This window comes from Poecilia mexicana, unplaced genomic scaffold (assembly GCF_051168715.1).
Source record: "Poecilia mexicana isolate PSO_F unplaced genomic scaffold, ASM5116871v1 scaffold_3, whole genome shotgun sequence".
Classification (NCBI taxonomy): Eukaryota; Metazoa; Chordata; class Actinopteri; order Cyprinodontiformes; family Poeciliidae; genus Poecilia; species Poecilia mexicana.
This window is the reverse complement of record NW_028263372.1, coordinates 25,873,340-25,888,355: the sequence shown is the minus strand read 5'-3', so window position 1 is coordinate 25,888,355 and position 15,016 is coordinate 25,873,340. Positions and strand designations below refer to the sequence as shown.

Below are 15,016 nucleotides of genomic sequence, written 5' to 3'. Positions count from 1 at the left end.
CTGGAACAATAATTTGAATATCTTCACATTAATCCATTCCTGTACTTTAATAACAGCTTCTAATATAGAAAAATTGTTTTTTATCGTTGTTTCCGTCCCAGGCCTCCATCTTCCCCATCACAGCGATGTAAGGTGTACACTCAGAAGGGTGTAATGCCATCAACACCCCCACCGTCCTCACACAGCCTGGCTCAGGACGGCCAGGCCACTGAGGCTTTGACCTCTGACAGTAATTATTAGTATTTTTTATTTATTTTACTTAAGAAGCCGGGATTAATAGAGCTTACAGAACTTCAAATAAAAGGGGTTCTTCATTCTCAAAAAGAACAATTTTCTCTGAGTGGCAAAAATAAAAGTTCAAGATATGGAGTGAAAATAGTCTTTTGTTACGTAAAATACGAGCATAAAGCTCCTAACTAGGAACGACTAATGGCGCAGTAACAGCATTGTTAGCACTCGAGATGTAGCAAAGCGGCTACACAGAAAATTAAATTACAACAGTAAAATAAACGGCAGTGGCGCCTCTAAAGAGGACAAACATTAAAACATGACGTCAATTCAGACATTAATTACCGAAAATCTGGATTCTTCATTCATATGGCCATAAACTCGTTTTTTCCGACAGGTCTCGACTCAAACTTTTCTTTCTCTTCCGTTTTAGCCGTTAGAACGTGAGAGCATAGACATAATATAAGGGTAGACGCCGCATTGGCTGCTCCGGCGCAGGAAATACGGCGGCCATCTTAGAGCGGTATAAACTCCTACTTTCCTCAATCAAAACAATAGACGATGCCTCAGCTCTGAGGGATATTATTGTTCGGATCTATGGATTATTGATGTGAGGGCTCCACAGACAGCATTTCACAAGTAAGATGGACATATTATTGTGTATATATTGTGATTATATTATATATTAGAATATTACTTTACTGTATTTATGTCCACCGGCGAGATACCAGCTAATATTAGCTGGTATCTCGCCTAGCTGGTATCTGAACCCGGTGTAATACGGGTTCAGCCCCGCTATGAAGACTAACTGAGATTCTGTACATCTAAAAATATTAATTATTCTCTAACATTGACTTAGATTATATGACACAAGAGCATTAGAAATGAAACAATATAACACATATTATAAAACTTATGTGTTATAACATTCACCAGCAAAGTTTACACAGGTGGTAAAGACTATTATTTATATGTAATTCTTTCACTAGTAAGATACATCCCAAATCTTCCATTTTTGTTTTGAAAGTTTCATAAAGACACGATGTGAGGAAGAAGAGGGAGAAATCTATAAAGAGAGACGAATTCACTGCAGCAGGATGGATCTCATCAGATTTTGGACTTAATCTCAACTGCTGAATCTCTGAAGCTAGAAGTCGGCAAAAAAAAAAAAAAAAAAAAAAAAAAAAAAAAAAAATATATATATATATATATATATATATATATATATATATATATATATATAATTCAGTATTAATTATTTATTTGTGCCATTATGAATCTTTATTTGTGTTGTATAGTTATTTAAATATGTATTGATATTACTAAATAATTTATTAAATAAATTATGAACGGCTGTGTGCTTTGTAATATGCTCTTTATACATCAATATCAGAATATTCCATTCCTATTCTATTGTTTTAGCCACTAAGCATATTTAAATACTTAAATAACTTAAATAACATACTTAAATAATACAATTGTTTATAAATGTAGCTTTGATAGCTGTTTGAATAAGGTTTCCAGTAACAAAAAAGCGTGTTATGATCGATTAAATGCGCTGATCCGTCACTGTGCCTGTTAAACACATAGGACCGAGTGGAGTGGTATACCGCTCCAAGATGGCCGCCCTAAATCTCGTCAGCGACAATAGGCGACAGCGGGGCATGAGGCGTCTATCCTTATATTATGTCTATGCGTGAGAGGACATAAATGAGAGATTTTTTTCAACTTCCGGTAGTTTTTTTCAACTTCCGGTAGTTTTAGACCTCTCTGTAACAGCAGCACCACCTGCTGACAAAAATAAGAATTACAACCAGAAGGTGAAATAAAAGCAAAACAGGGTTTACAAAATAGATATTACAAGTAATGGTACCCATTTTTCACCTGGTTACACATTATATATATATATATATATATATATATATATATATATATATATATATATATATATATATATATATATATATAATTTCCTTAAACATTTGAAATTATAATTATTTCCTTAAACATTTGAAAATTACCTGATGATAATATGTCACCGTGAGATAAATTTATTGCATTTTAATCATGAGTATGACATATACCCAAAATCTTTTCCTTTTTCTTTTTATTCAAGCTTAAAGCACATTACATATAAGTAGTAGCTGAATTGGGTAGTAATTAATTATGTTTACTTATGTAACTTAACTTTGAAGTATCACTACAATTACTTGAGTAAAATTTCTGGATACTCTACCCACTGAGCAAAGTCAAGTAATGAAAAACAAACTTAATTTAACCAAAAATTCACCAGACACAGACACACACCTGCAGTTTCTGCTAAAGTTTTATAATGAAAGAATTTTATTAAGAATAAAGTATTTTGACTGAATTTTTAAATATTCAGTAATTTATGTTTTGACCAGTTTTCCAGTATTTGAGTAGCCTTTTTACCAAATACTTTCTTGCTCTTTTTGCAGTACTTTATTTTAAGGATAACTTTACAGAACAAAACATAAAAATAAGCAAAGCAAGATATCAATATCTCTTCCTGGCCACTTCAAAGTAGGAAAAAGAAAAATGCAGAAGAGCAAAGCAATGTAATGCTGTTTAGACTGAGATGTAGCAATTTTTTAACATGTCTGTGCAGAATCTAATAGAGGCACAGACATTTTCTTACTCTTTAGTAATTTCTTAGACAGCTACTTTTACTTTTACATAACAATATGTTTAAGTAGTGCTACTCCTACTTGAGCCCAATTTTTGGGTACTCTACCCATCTCTGAATAGTAGCTTATAACAGATAAATGTAACAGAGTTCCCAAATACTTCGATGTATGCTTTCCGAACTTGGAAAACAGATTTAATTTCAATGCTAACTGTGCTCCTGTGACTCTGCAGACAGTTTGGCTGCAGACAGTGGCCGCTCCTCCACAGAGTCGCTGCTGTCCAGGACTTCTCCTGCAGGGATGAGCCCACAAGTCCGAGAGCCAACCGCATCCCTCTCTGCCAGCCTGGGCTCAGCTGAGACACTCTGCGATGACGACGTCCCACCGATACCTCTGGACACACACAAAGATGGTAATGACATATACCACATGAACATTAGACACCAGTGACTGATGGATATGCTTGAAACATTAAGTTTTTCTCTTCCTTCCAAAACCTTAGCTGCAGCAGCATCTGTAGGAGGAAGTGGGATTCTTCTCCCTGGGGAGGATGATGTAGTTTACACCACAGCCTGCAGAGATGAAGAGGACATTGTTGCTACAGGTCTTGTTGAAGACCGGAGCTTGGTCTGTCGTCCAGTGAGCATCATCAGCTTTAACAGTGACTGTGGCTCTGAAGCTGCCCTCGCTTTAGAACCTCAACCCATCGGCATTAGCGGTGACGCTGCTTTAGATGGAGCAATGGAAAGTTACCACCTGTCTTCAGGAATTGCAGCAAACACTGGGGTTAAGGATGTGGTGGCAATGGCAGAGGTTGGTGGGACTGTTTGGCTTTTTATTTTGGCGAGGGCTGAAGCAGACTTACAGTGCTTTGCAAAAGTATTCACATGTTATCCTTCAACTTTTAAAGCATTTAAAGCAAACAATGTTGTTTAGTCACAACAACCTAAAGTGTATATCATTAGCATTTTTCAGGATAGACCAGCACAAGGTAGTGCATAATACTGAAGTCAAAGGCAATAAATATGTGGTATTCTAATTTTTTACCAATGACTTTAGCCAATTAGTTCCAGAAATGATCTGAGGAGAAGTGAACCAGCTTCTAAAACAGTCATTTCAACATCTTATAGAAAATGATTCAATCCATCATCTGAACATGGAAACAATGTAGCAAAACTGCAAAGCTACCAAAACTGACACAGGGCAAAGATAACTTTAATCAGAAAAGCAGCCAAGAGATCCATAGTAACTCTGGAGGGGCTGCAAAGATCAAATGTTTACTGTTTACTTCACAACTCGGAGTGTTTTAGAGAGCAGTGGCAAAAGGAAAGCAGTTGTTGAAATAAAACTCCATCTAAAAGTCATGTACCAGATTTACCTTAGAAAGAATAATGAGTAACAGTTCCAGTCTGTGTAAAACTTACATTTCCTTCCATTTAAAAATCACTTTGTCAGAGTGTGTATGATATAATATCCCAATAAAATACAAAGAAGTTGTTTGTAGTTGCAATGTAACAAAAGCCTAAAAGACGTGAATACTATTGACAGACACTGTAGTAAACTAAAGCATTTATCACTGCATGTTGGATTTCTGGATGCCTGACTGTGTTGCTCACTGTTGCAGGTGGCGATGGCCAAGTTGCGAACTGGCGAAACTTTAGCCACAGGGATGTCAAACTCCGGATCACCCATGTCCTCTTGGATGAGCGATCTCAGCATGTGCAGCGAAGCAGATCAGTCTCTGCACAGCTTCAGCCAGTCTCAGAGTCAGCAAGGGGAGGCACTGGCTGATTCTGAAGCCAGGCAAAGCTTTGAAGTTGAGGTTTTGGATGGATGTGGGAGCGGGGGAAGCTCAAGAAGAGGCAGTCTGGAAGGAGAGCTGGTTCTATCAGAGAAGGCGTCGGATAAAGGGACTCCAAACAGAGACAGGCAGAGAAAACTGCCACCATCTATGGCGAAAACTAACATTCAGATTCTGCCTGGGCCTGGAAATGTTTCCCCTTTCAAGACTACAATAAGTGTTCACCCTTGCATGGTTGTCAAACCCATGATTATACATGAGCCCACAATCCTCTCCTCCCCAATAAAGACGGCTTTAATGAAAGACACAGGGAAAGCTAAAGCTGAAATTTTAGCCTCCATCTCCAGTGAGATCAACTTTGAAGACCCTTGGTTGAAACGTGGAATGGAGGAAGGAAGGCCTAGAGAACTTATCTGTGAAGTGAAGCCAGAAAAAAGGGAAGTAGAGCCTTTAAAGAGCCATGGAAGGGACTTTTGCAAGGACGGTAAGAAACAAGCAGATATTGTCCTCAAGCAAAATATATTTAGCTTGTATTATTTCTTTATTATTTGAGTTCATTTTCATGTGAACTCTCTCCTTAGGTGGGGATCACAGTAGCTCTGGATTAGGCGGTGAAGTGGTTTCCTCTCTAGACTCCTTCAAGAGAGTCGTGGACGGTTGTGAGATGATCACTGTTGCGGTACAAGGGGAATGTTTGACTGGTATCTGCAGCCCAGATATCCACCGCACAGCGAGTCTTCCCCGCGGCTGGCACCGACTCAACCACCACGATGGCTTAGAAAGTGGAACAGAGTACCGCAACCTTGGAGTCACCAATTCAACACCCTGCAGTCCCCGTGCCACACTTGAACGCTTAGGATCCAAAGGAAAACAGGGATTGTTCTCCCACAAGAAGGGAGGAATCCCACCTCTTCCACCAGTACGAAAGTCCAGCCTTGACCAGAGAAACAGGGCAGCCAGTCCTCTCCCCCAACCCACTCATGGTGTGTCATCACTAAGCAGCTCTACAGATAATTCAGGGATCACCAGACAGCGCGGTTCCAGCATTGACAGTAGCAGACTCTTCAGTGCCAAGTTAGAACAACTGGCCAACCGAACAAACTCCCTTGGCAGAGTCCACGGCTCGCACAGTGGCTCCCACCACTATGACTGCTTTTCCCTGGAGAGAGGTGAGAGCCTTAGGGGGGCAGGAGGAGTCAGAGGGGACTCCACCATGCCTCGCACTGGTCGCAGCATCACCCGGACCGGCTCAGTATCGTCGCCCATTGGGAACCCCAGCAGTCCCAGTTTCAGTGGAGGCAGTAGTCCAAACAGTGCTCCACAGTCACCAGCCAAGAGCAGTGGCCAGTCAAAGATCTCGGCAGTCAGTAAATTGCTTATGACCAGCGGTCCTAAATCTAGGAGTCTCTCTGCATCCAGCACCAAGACTCTGAGCTTCTCCACCAAGTCTTTAACCCAGACTAGCAGCCGCAGCTCCAGCCTCCCCCCAAATGGAAAGGTAAGGAACTGCCTCTAAGGGTGTTTTCACACCTGACTGTCCAGTTGGCTCGGCTCTTTTGGGGACCAAAATTACAACATTTGTTACATTTTCTGCTGTTGCAGTTTTCTTTCACGCTGCACTGTGTCAAACAAACCAAAGTCTTTGGAGAAACTTGTTTCCCTCCCTGCCTGTGGGGGGTGCTACACCAAGAACTACTGAAGGAAACAACAGTATTATTTTAGCAGTTGTAGGATTTCCCTTTTGTTTTTGGTAACAAAAAAGACCACAAGGCATTTCTCTAGCTAGACTTGCTGGTTTGTTTTGGTCATATTTACCCAGAATGCCCTGCGCTATAGTTTACTTCCTGCTTTTGGAGTGGCTTCCGGTTTGCTTGGCGTTCACATATGCATTCATACCGTGTCAGATTTCACTTCAACCGAACCAAGACTGAGGTTTTTATGTGGTCTAGAGTTAGTCCAATTGTGCATCTAAACCTCCCAAACAGGTTTCTAGGCTAACAAACAATAATTAAAAATAGAAAGCGGATTAAACAGGGCTGGTGTGAATGCAACCTAAAATAGAAAGGGATCCAACTTCTCTACCAACTCACATGTGAACCATTGAGCTGATGATGTGATGTTGCTTTTCTTTAACAAATAAACCCTAGAACTCAGTCCAGGCCCCCGTTCAGCAGCAGCAGCAAGGATCTGCCCCTGGATCGTGGTCGACCCAGTCCCTGAGCCGCAGTCGGGGGGGAAGTCTAACAGCCAAACTGCCTCTGCGGGCAGTCAACAGCAGAATCTCAGAGCTCCTCCAGGGAAGTGCAGGATCCCGCTCTAGGGGCCACGTCCAGGGAGGAAGCACAGATCGAGCCGAGGAAAAAGGACCTGCAGCAGTAGCGAGGTGAATTTGTTTTTATTTTATTTTGTTGAAGCTGCTGTCACACTGTTTTCCTGCTATAAACAAAACAAATATTTCTATTACTAATCTATTCATGTTTTATTTTGTATCTTGCTTCTTGACTTGTTTTTCTCAGTGGAGGTGGAGCATGTGGCGATAACCTGGGAGAGGAGAGGGCAGCTGTGGTGCAAACACTCCCCTCTCCTTACAGCAAAATCACAGCCCCGAGGAAACCGCACCGCTGCAGCAGCGGCCATGCAAGTGACAACAGGTAAAGTGAACAGTGAAGTCAAGGCTTGATTTTCCAAAAATGTATTTATTTTTTTTATCTTAACTGGATTGTTTCTTTGTCTCCAACAGCAGTGTACTGAGTGGAGAACTGCCCCCAGCTATGGGGAAAACTGCCCTGTTTTACCACAGCGGAGGCAGCAGCGGCTACGAGAGCATGCTAAGAGACAGTAGTGAGAACACAGGAAGCACTTCCTCGGCTCCAGACTCACTCAGTGAGCACAGCTCAGCCACCACCTCCTCCCGACGGAGCTCCAAGAGCAGCAAGAAGAGCAGGAGCAACTCAGGTTGCAGTTTCACATATTTATTAAAAGGGATCTTTATCCAAAATTCACATTTTGTAAATTTTATTCTTCCATTTTGGCCTGATCAGCTTCTAAAAACAGCCCACATGCTTAAAGAGAACCACCCAGCTGTTTTTAGGATAATAAGTTACTGTTTTTTGATGTTTATAAAATAAGCTATTTCCAGTACATTTGGTCAGCTGGGTATAGTACAGTATGTGCTGTACAATGGCTGCTGGAAAAAAGAAGAGCTTTGTTGTTGACTTACCATCCAGAAACCAGTTGCTGCATTTTTGTTATTTATGTAGAAGGCTCTACTTTTGTTTTTCAAAGATATATGGTTGTATAGAATGCATCTATTTGCAGCCATTTTCATGTGTGAGTGTAAATGTTGAGTTGGGGGTCATGGCCAGTAGCAGCTTATTTGGATTTAAAATGACAAGATTCCCTAAAACAGCTCATCCTGAGCCAACCAGATGAAAATCTTATTATCCAAGAATTATTTTGTGCAAAAATATATAATGAACATGTTTTGTATAGACAACAGACTTATCCTAACCTGTTCAAGGTCACCTCTAATACATCACCATCACAAAAAACTCCCAATGTAGTAAGATTACTTTGGTTAATAATGAATTCAGGCCAGCTTTGTTTCATCAGTATCTCGTGACCCTTCATCCACCCTGTGGTATTAAGGGAGCTGCCTGTATGGGTAATTTCCATTAAGATATAATTAGAAACTGAATAGAAGACAAGAAATTACCACAAACTCACTGCCAAATGAAATTATAATGGAGATAAGCTGAAAAAAAAAATTTCCAGCCAATTTCAGCTTGCAAATCACACTAAAAAGTCAAAGGATATCAAAAAAGATGAGAAAAACTAATAATAATGACAGAAACACCCAAAAAAACAGGCATGAAAAAGTGAACAGACAAGCAAAAAGAGCAGAAAGCTGTCTGAAGGAGGAGCCAGGTAGGAAAGGTGACCCTGACCAGCCATCTGTGAAATGGTAAAAGGGAACGTGGCGGTGTAGGCTGTAATGAATATATATTCAGCAGAATCTAACACAAAGAGCTTGCTAATGTACCTGCCAAATGACTCTCTTCTGCTTCAGCATTAGGGTGGCTGTGTGCATGAAATCAGATTGGAAAGAGGCAGCCTTGTCTGCTGCGAGACTGATTATTGATTTAAACTGGAATTAGCCTTTCATTCCCAGTGTGTACGGTCTCACCTTCCGAATATTCAGCATAAAATCTGGATTTATTTTGGTTTAACCCCAACAGATTCTGTTACAAAAAGAGCCAATGTGTTTTCAGGGTGTCGCACAAAGGACTGCCTTGATGGAGTAAAGTGAATTTTGTGTAAAATGATAAAAAAGACATTTTCATTCCACCACCAGCTCAATCTCTTTTTGTGCCTGATTGCCATTTGATTGGATTCCTTTTTTTTATCAATTTTCTTGACCCTCCGTCCTGCGTCCTAATGAAATACAAATGTCTCTGCTTGACCTTTGGGCTGAACTGAGACCAAAGCCAGCGGGAAAATCATATTAAAACCACTGCTTTCCTCTTTCTCAGCATCTTATCTCTCCTTTCTTTTCTTAGGCTTTCAATGGAAAGTCTGTGATTATAATATTTAGTCTACAGCTCAAAATACAGACTAATTATTGCTCCATATTTGACTGACACTTTCCCTTCTCAATTTCTCTGCATATCAGAGAAACCCTTCTGTTCGTCTCGAGTCCAGTAGGTCGACTTCAGGACAGATACACTCAGATTCACTGTATATTGTAAGAAAAGAGGAAATCAAGTTGGTGGTTAACATCAGTTCAGGAGCTTCTGCCCCTATGCATTAAATAAAATATAATAAATAACACTAAACTACAGAGGAATAGCTCAAAATGAGCAGTTAGCAATTGTAAAATTAAACATAGTTAAAACAGGCAACATTAATAACGATAATAGTTAAAAACATACACCAAACGTAGCAAAATTACTTATGAAACACTATACATTATTAAATTTGTCTAAAATATATGTGAAAATATAATACTTGTAAACAAACAGCAACAGAAAAAGGAGGAGGAGCTGGTTGCCACCAACTGCCAAGAGCAGCGTGACAATAAATGTCTGAAAAAACAATTTCCTGACTAAACAATATACATTCAAATAATAAATAAACTAATTTTGACCAACTTCACACTTAAAATATTGTTAAAATAAAACCTTGTTACAATCTCCTCGCCTGAATTTGTCAAAATTACAAAACAAACACATTGGATTAGGGAAATAAATAGAATAACATTTCTAAAATGAAAATCCAAATGAATCCCATCATATCACTGCCCATCTCCAGTGATTGCTATGTATATTCTGCAAAAATACAGAGTCAATAGCTATTTTTGCAATTTGTCCCTCACAATCACAAACCTCAATTCATGTGTATTTCATATAAGATTTACACAGAAAAGTGTAGACTTGGGAAGTGGGAGGAACATTACATGTTTCCAATGTTTTTAAGAACCACTACTTCCTTTATTTTTTTATTATTTCAGTGAAAAATATGATTTTGGGTGGAACACAGTTGAATCAAACAGGGAAATAACAAATGCAGCCTGTCAGGATGAGCAGCTGGGTTTCATGGTGATGCTAAATTTGACTTTTCCCTGTATTTTGATTTGATTAGAAGAACTATACTAAACATGGGTATATTATAGATACATTTCCAATTACATCTCTTTAAAAAATATATTTAACTTAAAATTGGTTTAATTGTAGCTTATTTGATAGAAAATGGTTTTTAAATCAATTTTAGCATTGCAAATTAATATAATCACATACATTTTAAATAAAAAAAACGGCTGGGTAGGAATAGAGTTATTTATTTAAGTATTTGACTCTTTGTAAAGGTATAATAAACAAATATTTGTTTGATCAAATTGTTTTTCTACACCTGTAAATACTCACTCCTGTCTCTTCTTACAGGCCTCCAGCGGCGACGTCTGATCCCAGCTCTGACCCTGGACTCCTCTTCTTCGTCACCTTCTCAGCGCTCCTCCAAACAAGCCATCACCTCCTCCTCGTCATCCTCCTCCAGCCCAGGTGCATGCTGGGTGGACGGCCCACTGGGGCCTCCTGTGTCCTCAAACCACCGCGGTGTGGCTGCATCCACAGAAACCATTGAGATTAAAGTGTACGAGATCGACGATGTGGAGCGACTGCAGAAGAGAAGGGACAAAGGAGGGAGCAAGGTAAGGTTCACTATAGATTTGAGAAGATGGTACAGAGAGCTTAAAGGTGACATATTTTGCTTCCTTAAACAGGTTAAGATATGAACCAAACGAAACATGTTTATTACCTTTTTCCACACAAAATCATTCTTAGACAATGAGACTTCATCCTGCTCAGTTTTGCCTATTTTGAGGTTTCTTATAACTTTAAATCCAAAACAGCTGCTGCTGGCCATTCAATGTTTACACTTTCATGTGAAAATGGCTAAATGGCAAACTCTTTGAAAAGCAAAAGTGGAGCCTTCTGCACAAACAACAAGAATTCAGCCATTTTATAGAGAATACAGCAGTAAAACCAGCTGACCAAACGTGCCGGAGTTGCATTTGTGTTGCTAGGTAACGAGTTGACCCAGGCCAAGGTTGCTAGGTAAAGGCAAAGTGAATTAATAATCAGGACGACTCCAAAGAAAAACACTAACTTAATGCCAAAAACAGCTGGTTTTTGCACTGTTTTTAGAAGCAGCTCTGGCTCTGACATTTTATTTCATTTTGCTATAAGTGAAATATTTATATATTTATTCCTTAATATTTTTAATCAATATTGAGAAACAAGCTCCTATATCAGGTAAAATGTTTATTTCAAGTGTACAAAAACATTTGCTCTAAAAAATAAGCCAAAAACACTTGGTAATATTCTGCATTGAAAAGAGAATCGGAAGAGAGGAAAAACACTGAGATATAAAGAAGAAATTATTTTTTACAATATGAAGTATTCACAACACACCATAAGCAATGTGGAGTCTTCCTGATGTAAGAGGGATTTGGGGAACGGACTGCAACTTGGGAAATTATTGCAAAAATATGCACAGTGCCGGTTTTTGGGTTTCCATTGTTAAGTCTCTGTGTATTCAAGGGGGAAAGAGTGGTGAGCTTTGGAAAAGAAGGAGGAGAAAATAGCATGAAATATAGATTTTCCCTGCAGCGGCCTTAAGAAAGCCACTTAACCCCCAACTGGTCCAGCGAAGCGGCTCTGTGTCCCACATACCCGACTGTGGTCCAACTGGGAATAGATGAGGGGTGAATGTGTGCAGCCGTGTGAATGTTAAACACGGTCCTGCTGAAAGTGCCTTGCAAGTTGCTCCTCTGGAAATGTAAAGGTAAATAAAACTCTTTCACTCTGCTGGCACTTTCTCTGTTTGTGTGTGACAGGAGGGTGTGTTTGTCAGCGCCAGGCTGCGTGTGTTGGAGCACCGCCAGCAGCGAATCAGTGAAGTCAGAGCCAAGTACCAGTGTCTGAAGAAAGAACTGGAGCAAACCAAACAGCACTTGATGCTGGAGCCACACAAATGGACAGCTGAGTGTAAGTGTAGCACATCAGGGAACATGATGTGTGTGAGAGAGGAGATAAGACGTCGGCAGCTGGTTAGAGGAGGCTGTTAAGAGCTCATTTGTCAGCAATGAATGTATTAATCCAATCATTTATCACGCACATTTATTAGCCTCGTTTACTATTCAACTTTATAGTTTAGCCATATTTTAGTCTAGACTGCTTCCTTCATTTTCTCTACACACCCTCTGCAAAAAACACTTTAGAAATAGAGAATATTTCTGGGTAAAGAGAAGCAGCTCTGGTAGCTTTTGTTGCTGAACCTTCATTAGTAGTTTTCTATCAGCATAATATCTGTTAATATTTTCTGTTTACTGTTGAAAACAACAGTTTTATGTTGGAGTTTCATGGTTTAGGCTCAAGTTTCCTACTTTATGTTGGAATAACATTGAATAAAAGTTTCAGTCCCAAGAAAAGCTGTTAACTTGGGTCACATGTGTGAAACTGAAGTCCCGGGACCCAAATCCAGCCCGCCATAGCTTTTTATGTGGCCCTCTAGAAAAACACTTATTTAGAGCCTTCAAGAAAACAGTTGTGTGCTTAAATGTTATTTTACCAATCAAATCACAGGAGTTTTTATCTGCATGCTGTCAAATTACATTAATGTGAAAAGATGTTTAACTTTAAGAAGTGCAGAAATACATATTTATTTATATTTTAACACTTTAATGGGTAGTTTTATCAATACATTTTGCCACAACCGGCTCTTTGTTTACATTCATGATCTCGATGTAAACATCAAAATTAGGTGGAGGACAATATTAATATTTTGGTAGACTTGTAGTCATACTTTTGCATTTTCAGATGGACAGAAAAATGAGAAAATGTTATTACAATATGATGTTTACATTATAAATGCCTAACTAAACTACAAATAGTTCAAGCAGTGAATTGTTCCATATACACAAATATTTTTATTCACAAAGCATTTAGTTGGCTTTTGGTTAAGAAATACAGTTGAAATTAATCTTTTATGCTTTTTTTTAAAGAATGATTATAATAACTAATGCTTTGAATGATCAACTTTTATTTAGCCAAACTTTAATTACACAATACAAGAGATGCTTTAAATGTTGTTTTCCTCTTCCACCACGCAGCAAAAGAACCGGAACTCACTTTCTCCATCCGTTTTAAATGTAACAAGTAGTTATTAAAAGCTCCCTGCTTAATTATTATATGATTATAATTGTACATTTATGAATCATCACTAATGCTATATTGAATGTAATAAATATTATTTGGCATGAAGAGTAGTCATTGTTACATAAATTACTCAAATAAACAACCAAATCCGCCAACATAAAAAACATAATTCTTCCTTCCTCCTCTTTCCAGTTGAACTGCAGCAGCCCTACGACGTGGACTCAGTGGAGTATTTGGAGGCACTGGAAACGGTGACCGACAAACTGGAAACCAGAGTTAACTTCTGCAAAGCCCATCTTATGATGATTACCTGCTTTGATGTGTCCTCAAGACACCGGTAGACGGATGAGAGGCGCAGAAAGACCACAGTGAGAGAAACATTATTCTAACAGTGGACAACAGGAGCGTAGGGACGGAGCAACCCGTTACTCATGCATCTCCCCTGGATGGACAAAGGGACAGATCAGATGAACGAATGGAGAGATCTACAGTGAAAACTAGCAAACATCAAGCTTTTGGTGTTTGAGTGAAATACTCAAAGAAGAGAAGGGGATTGTAGAACGGCAGATTACTGAATGAAACATCTAACACCACACACACCGAGTTAAGAATGTACGGAGAAAAAGAAAACCGGACAACAAAAATGCCACTTCTCAAAAAAACAACAAAGAAAATGCGGAAGAAAAGAAATCAGACCTGTAGTTCATTTTCATTTTTAAAAAATAAAAATAAACTACACTTATGATGAATGTAATTTACAGGTACATTACTGGTTTAACGACAGAAAGATGCTGAATTGTATCCCTGAGAGAAAGACAAGAGGAAATGATTAAGATAAGTGCCTTGCGAACATTTCTAACACCACCAAGACCAATTCTTTCTGATTTTTTGTGTACATGCCGTTGGTATGGTGCTAGTGTAGAAAAAAAAATTGATGTCCTCGGAAATTTTCATTTTGCAATTTCCTAGTGTGATGTTTTTCTGTGGGTCGGTGTTTCCCAGTTCGATTTTTAAAAAATGTTTTAGTGTATTACCATTGGTTTGTTAATGAGAGAAACTACAGCTCTGGAAAAAAATTAAGAGACCACTTAAAATGATCAGTTTCTCTGATTTTACTTTTTATAGACATGTTTGAGTAAAATGAGGAATGGTGAAAATAACTAAAAAGATGCGGAGCTTTCAGACCTCAAATAATGCAAAGAAAACAAGTTCATGTTTATTTAGAAACAACAATATTAATGTTTTACCTCAGGAAGAGTTCAGAAACCAATGTTTGGTGGAATAACCTGGAAGTTTTCAATGGGGTTCAGTACAATTTTTTTTCCAGAGCTGTACATGACCGAAGCAAAATCTGATACGAGACGTGGAAAATTCAGATTCAGTGTGTAAGAGCGCAGAGGAAAAAAAACAACTAATCTCAAAACTATCTCAAACAACGCACATCTGGGTTTGGATCAGCGGGACTCAGAAGGATTCTTGCCGCTCGGGTTCCCTGATACGAATGTGATCACTTTTTCATGTTCACAAAGGAAAGAAGTGTCGGAGTTACAGAGGAGCGGAGGTGGAAAGATCCGTCTCTGCTCCACTTTTAAGTGCATCCATTGACTGACTGGCTGCTGAGTGAC

At 39.0% G+C, this 15,016-nt stretch overlaps 1 protein-coding gene and 1 long non-coding RNA gene across 2 annotated transcripts in view; both read left to right on the top strand.

Moving 5' to 3' along the window:
• Nucleotides 1-13,732, top strand: part of kif26ba (kinesin family member 26Ba) — a 41,139-nt gene extending 27,407 nt beyond the window's left edge. The window contains exons 14-24 of the mRNA XM_015010421.2: nucleotides 102-229; nucleotides 3,109-3,288; nucleotides 3,379-3,689; nucleotides 4,501-5,161; nucleotides 5,259-6,175; nucleotides 6,825-7,060; nucleotides 7,194-7,328; nucleotides 7,418-7,632; nucleotides 10,617-10,882; nucleotides 12,071-12,221; nucleotides 13,584-13,732. Coding sequence (XP_014865907.2) covers nucleotides 102-229; nucleotides 3,109-3,288; nucleotides 3,379-3,689; nucleotides 4,501-5,161; nucleotides 5,259-6,175; nucleotides 6,825-7,060; nucleotides 7,194-7,328; nucleotides 7,418-7,632; nucleotides 10,617-10,882; nucleotides 12,071-12,221; nucleotides 13,584-13,732 — 3,349 coding nt within the window. The remainder of the gene's footprint in view (nucleotides 1-101; nucleotides 230-3,108; nucleotides 3,289-3,378; nucleotides 3,690-4,500; nucleotides 5,162-5,258; nucleotides 6,176-6,824; nucleotides 7,061-7,193; nucleotides 7,329-7,417; nucleotides 7,633-10,616; nucleotides 10,883-12,070; nucleotides 12,222-13,583) is intronic.
• On the top strand, nucleotides 708-1,432 carry LOC148160256 (uncharacterized). Its single transcript, XR_015762540.1, has 2 exons — nucleotides 708-867; nucleotides 1,256-1,432. It is a non-coding gene; the product is annotated as an uncharacterized LOC148160256 (long non-coding RNA).
• Nucleotides 13,733-15,016: the final 1,284 nt, after the last annotated feature.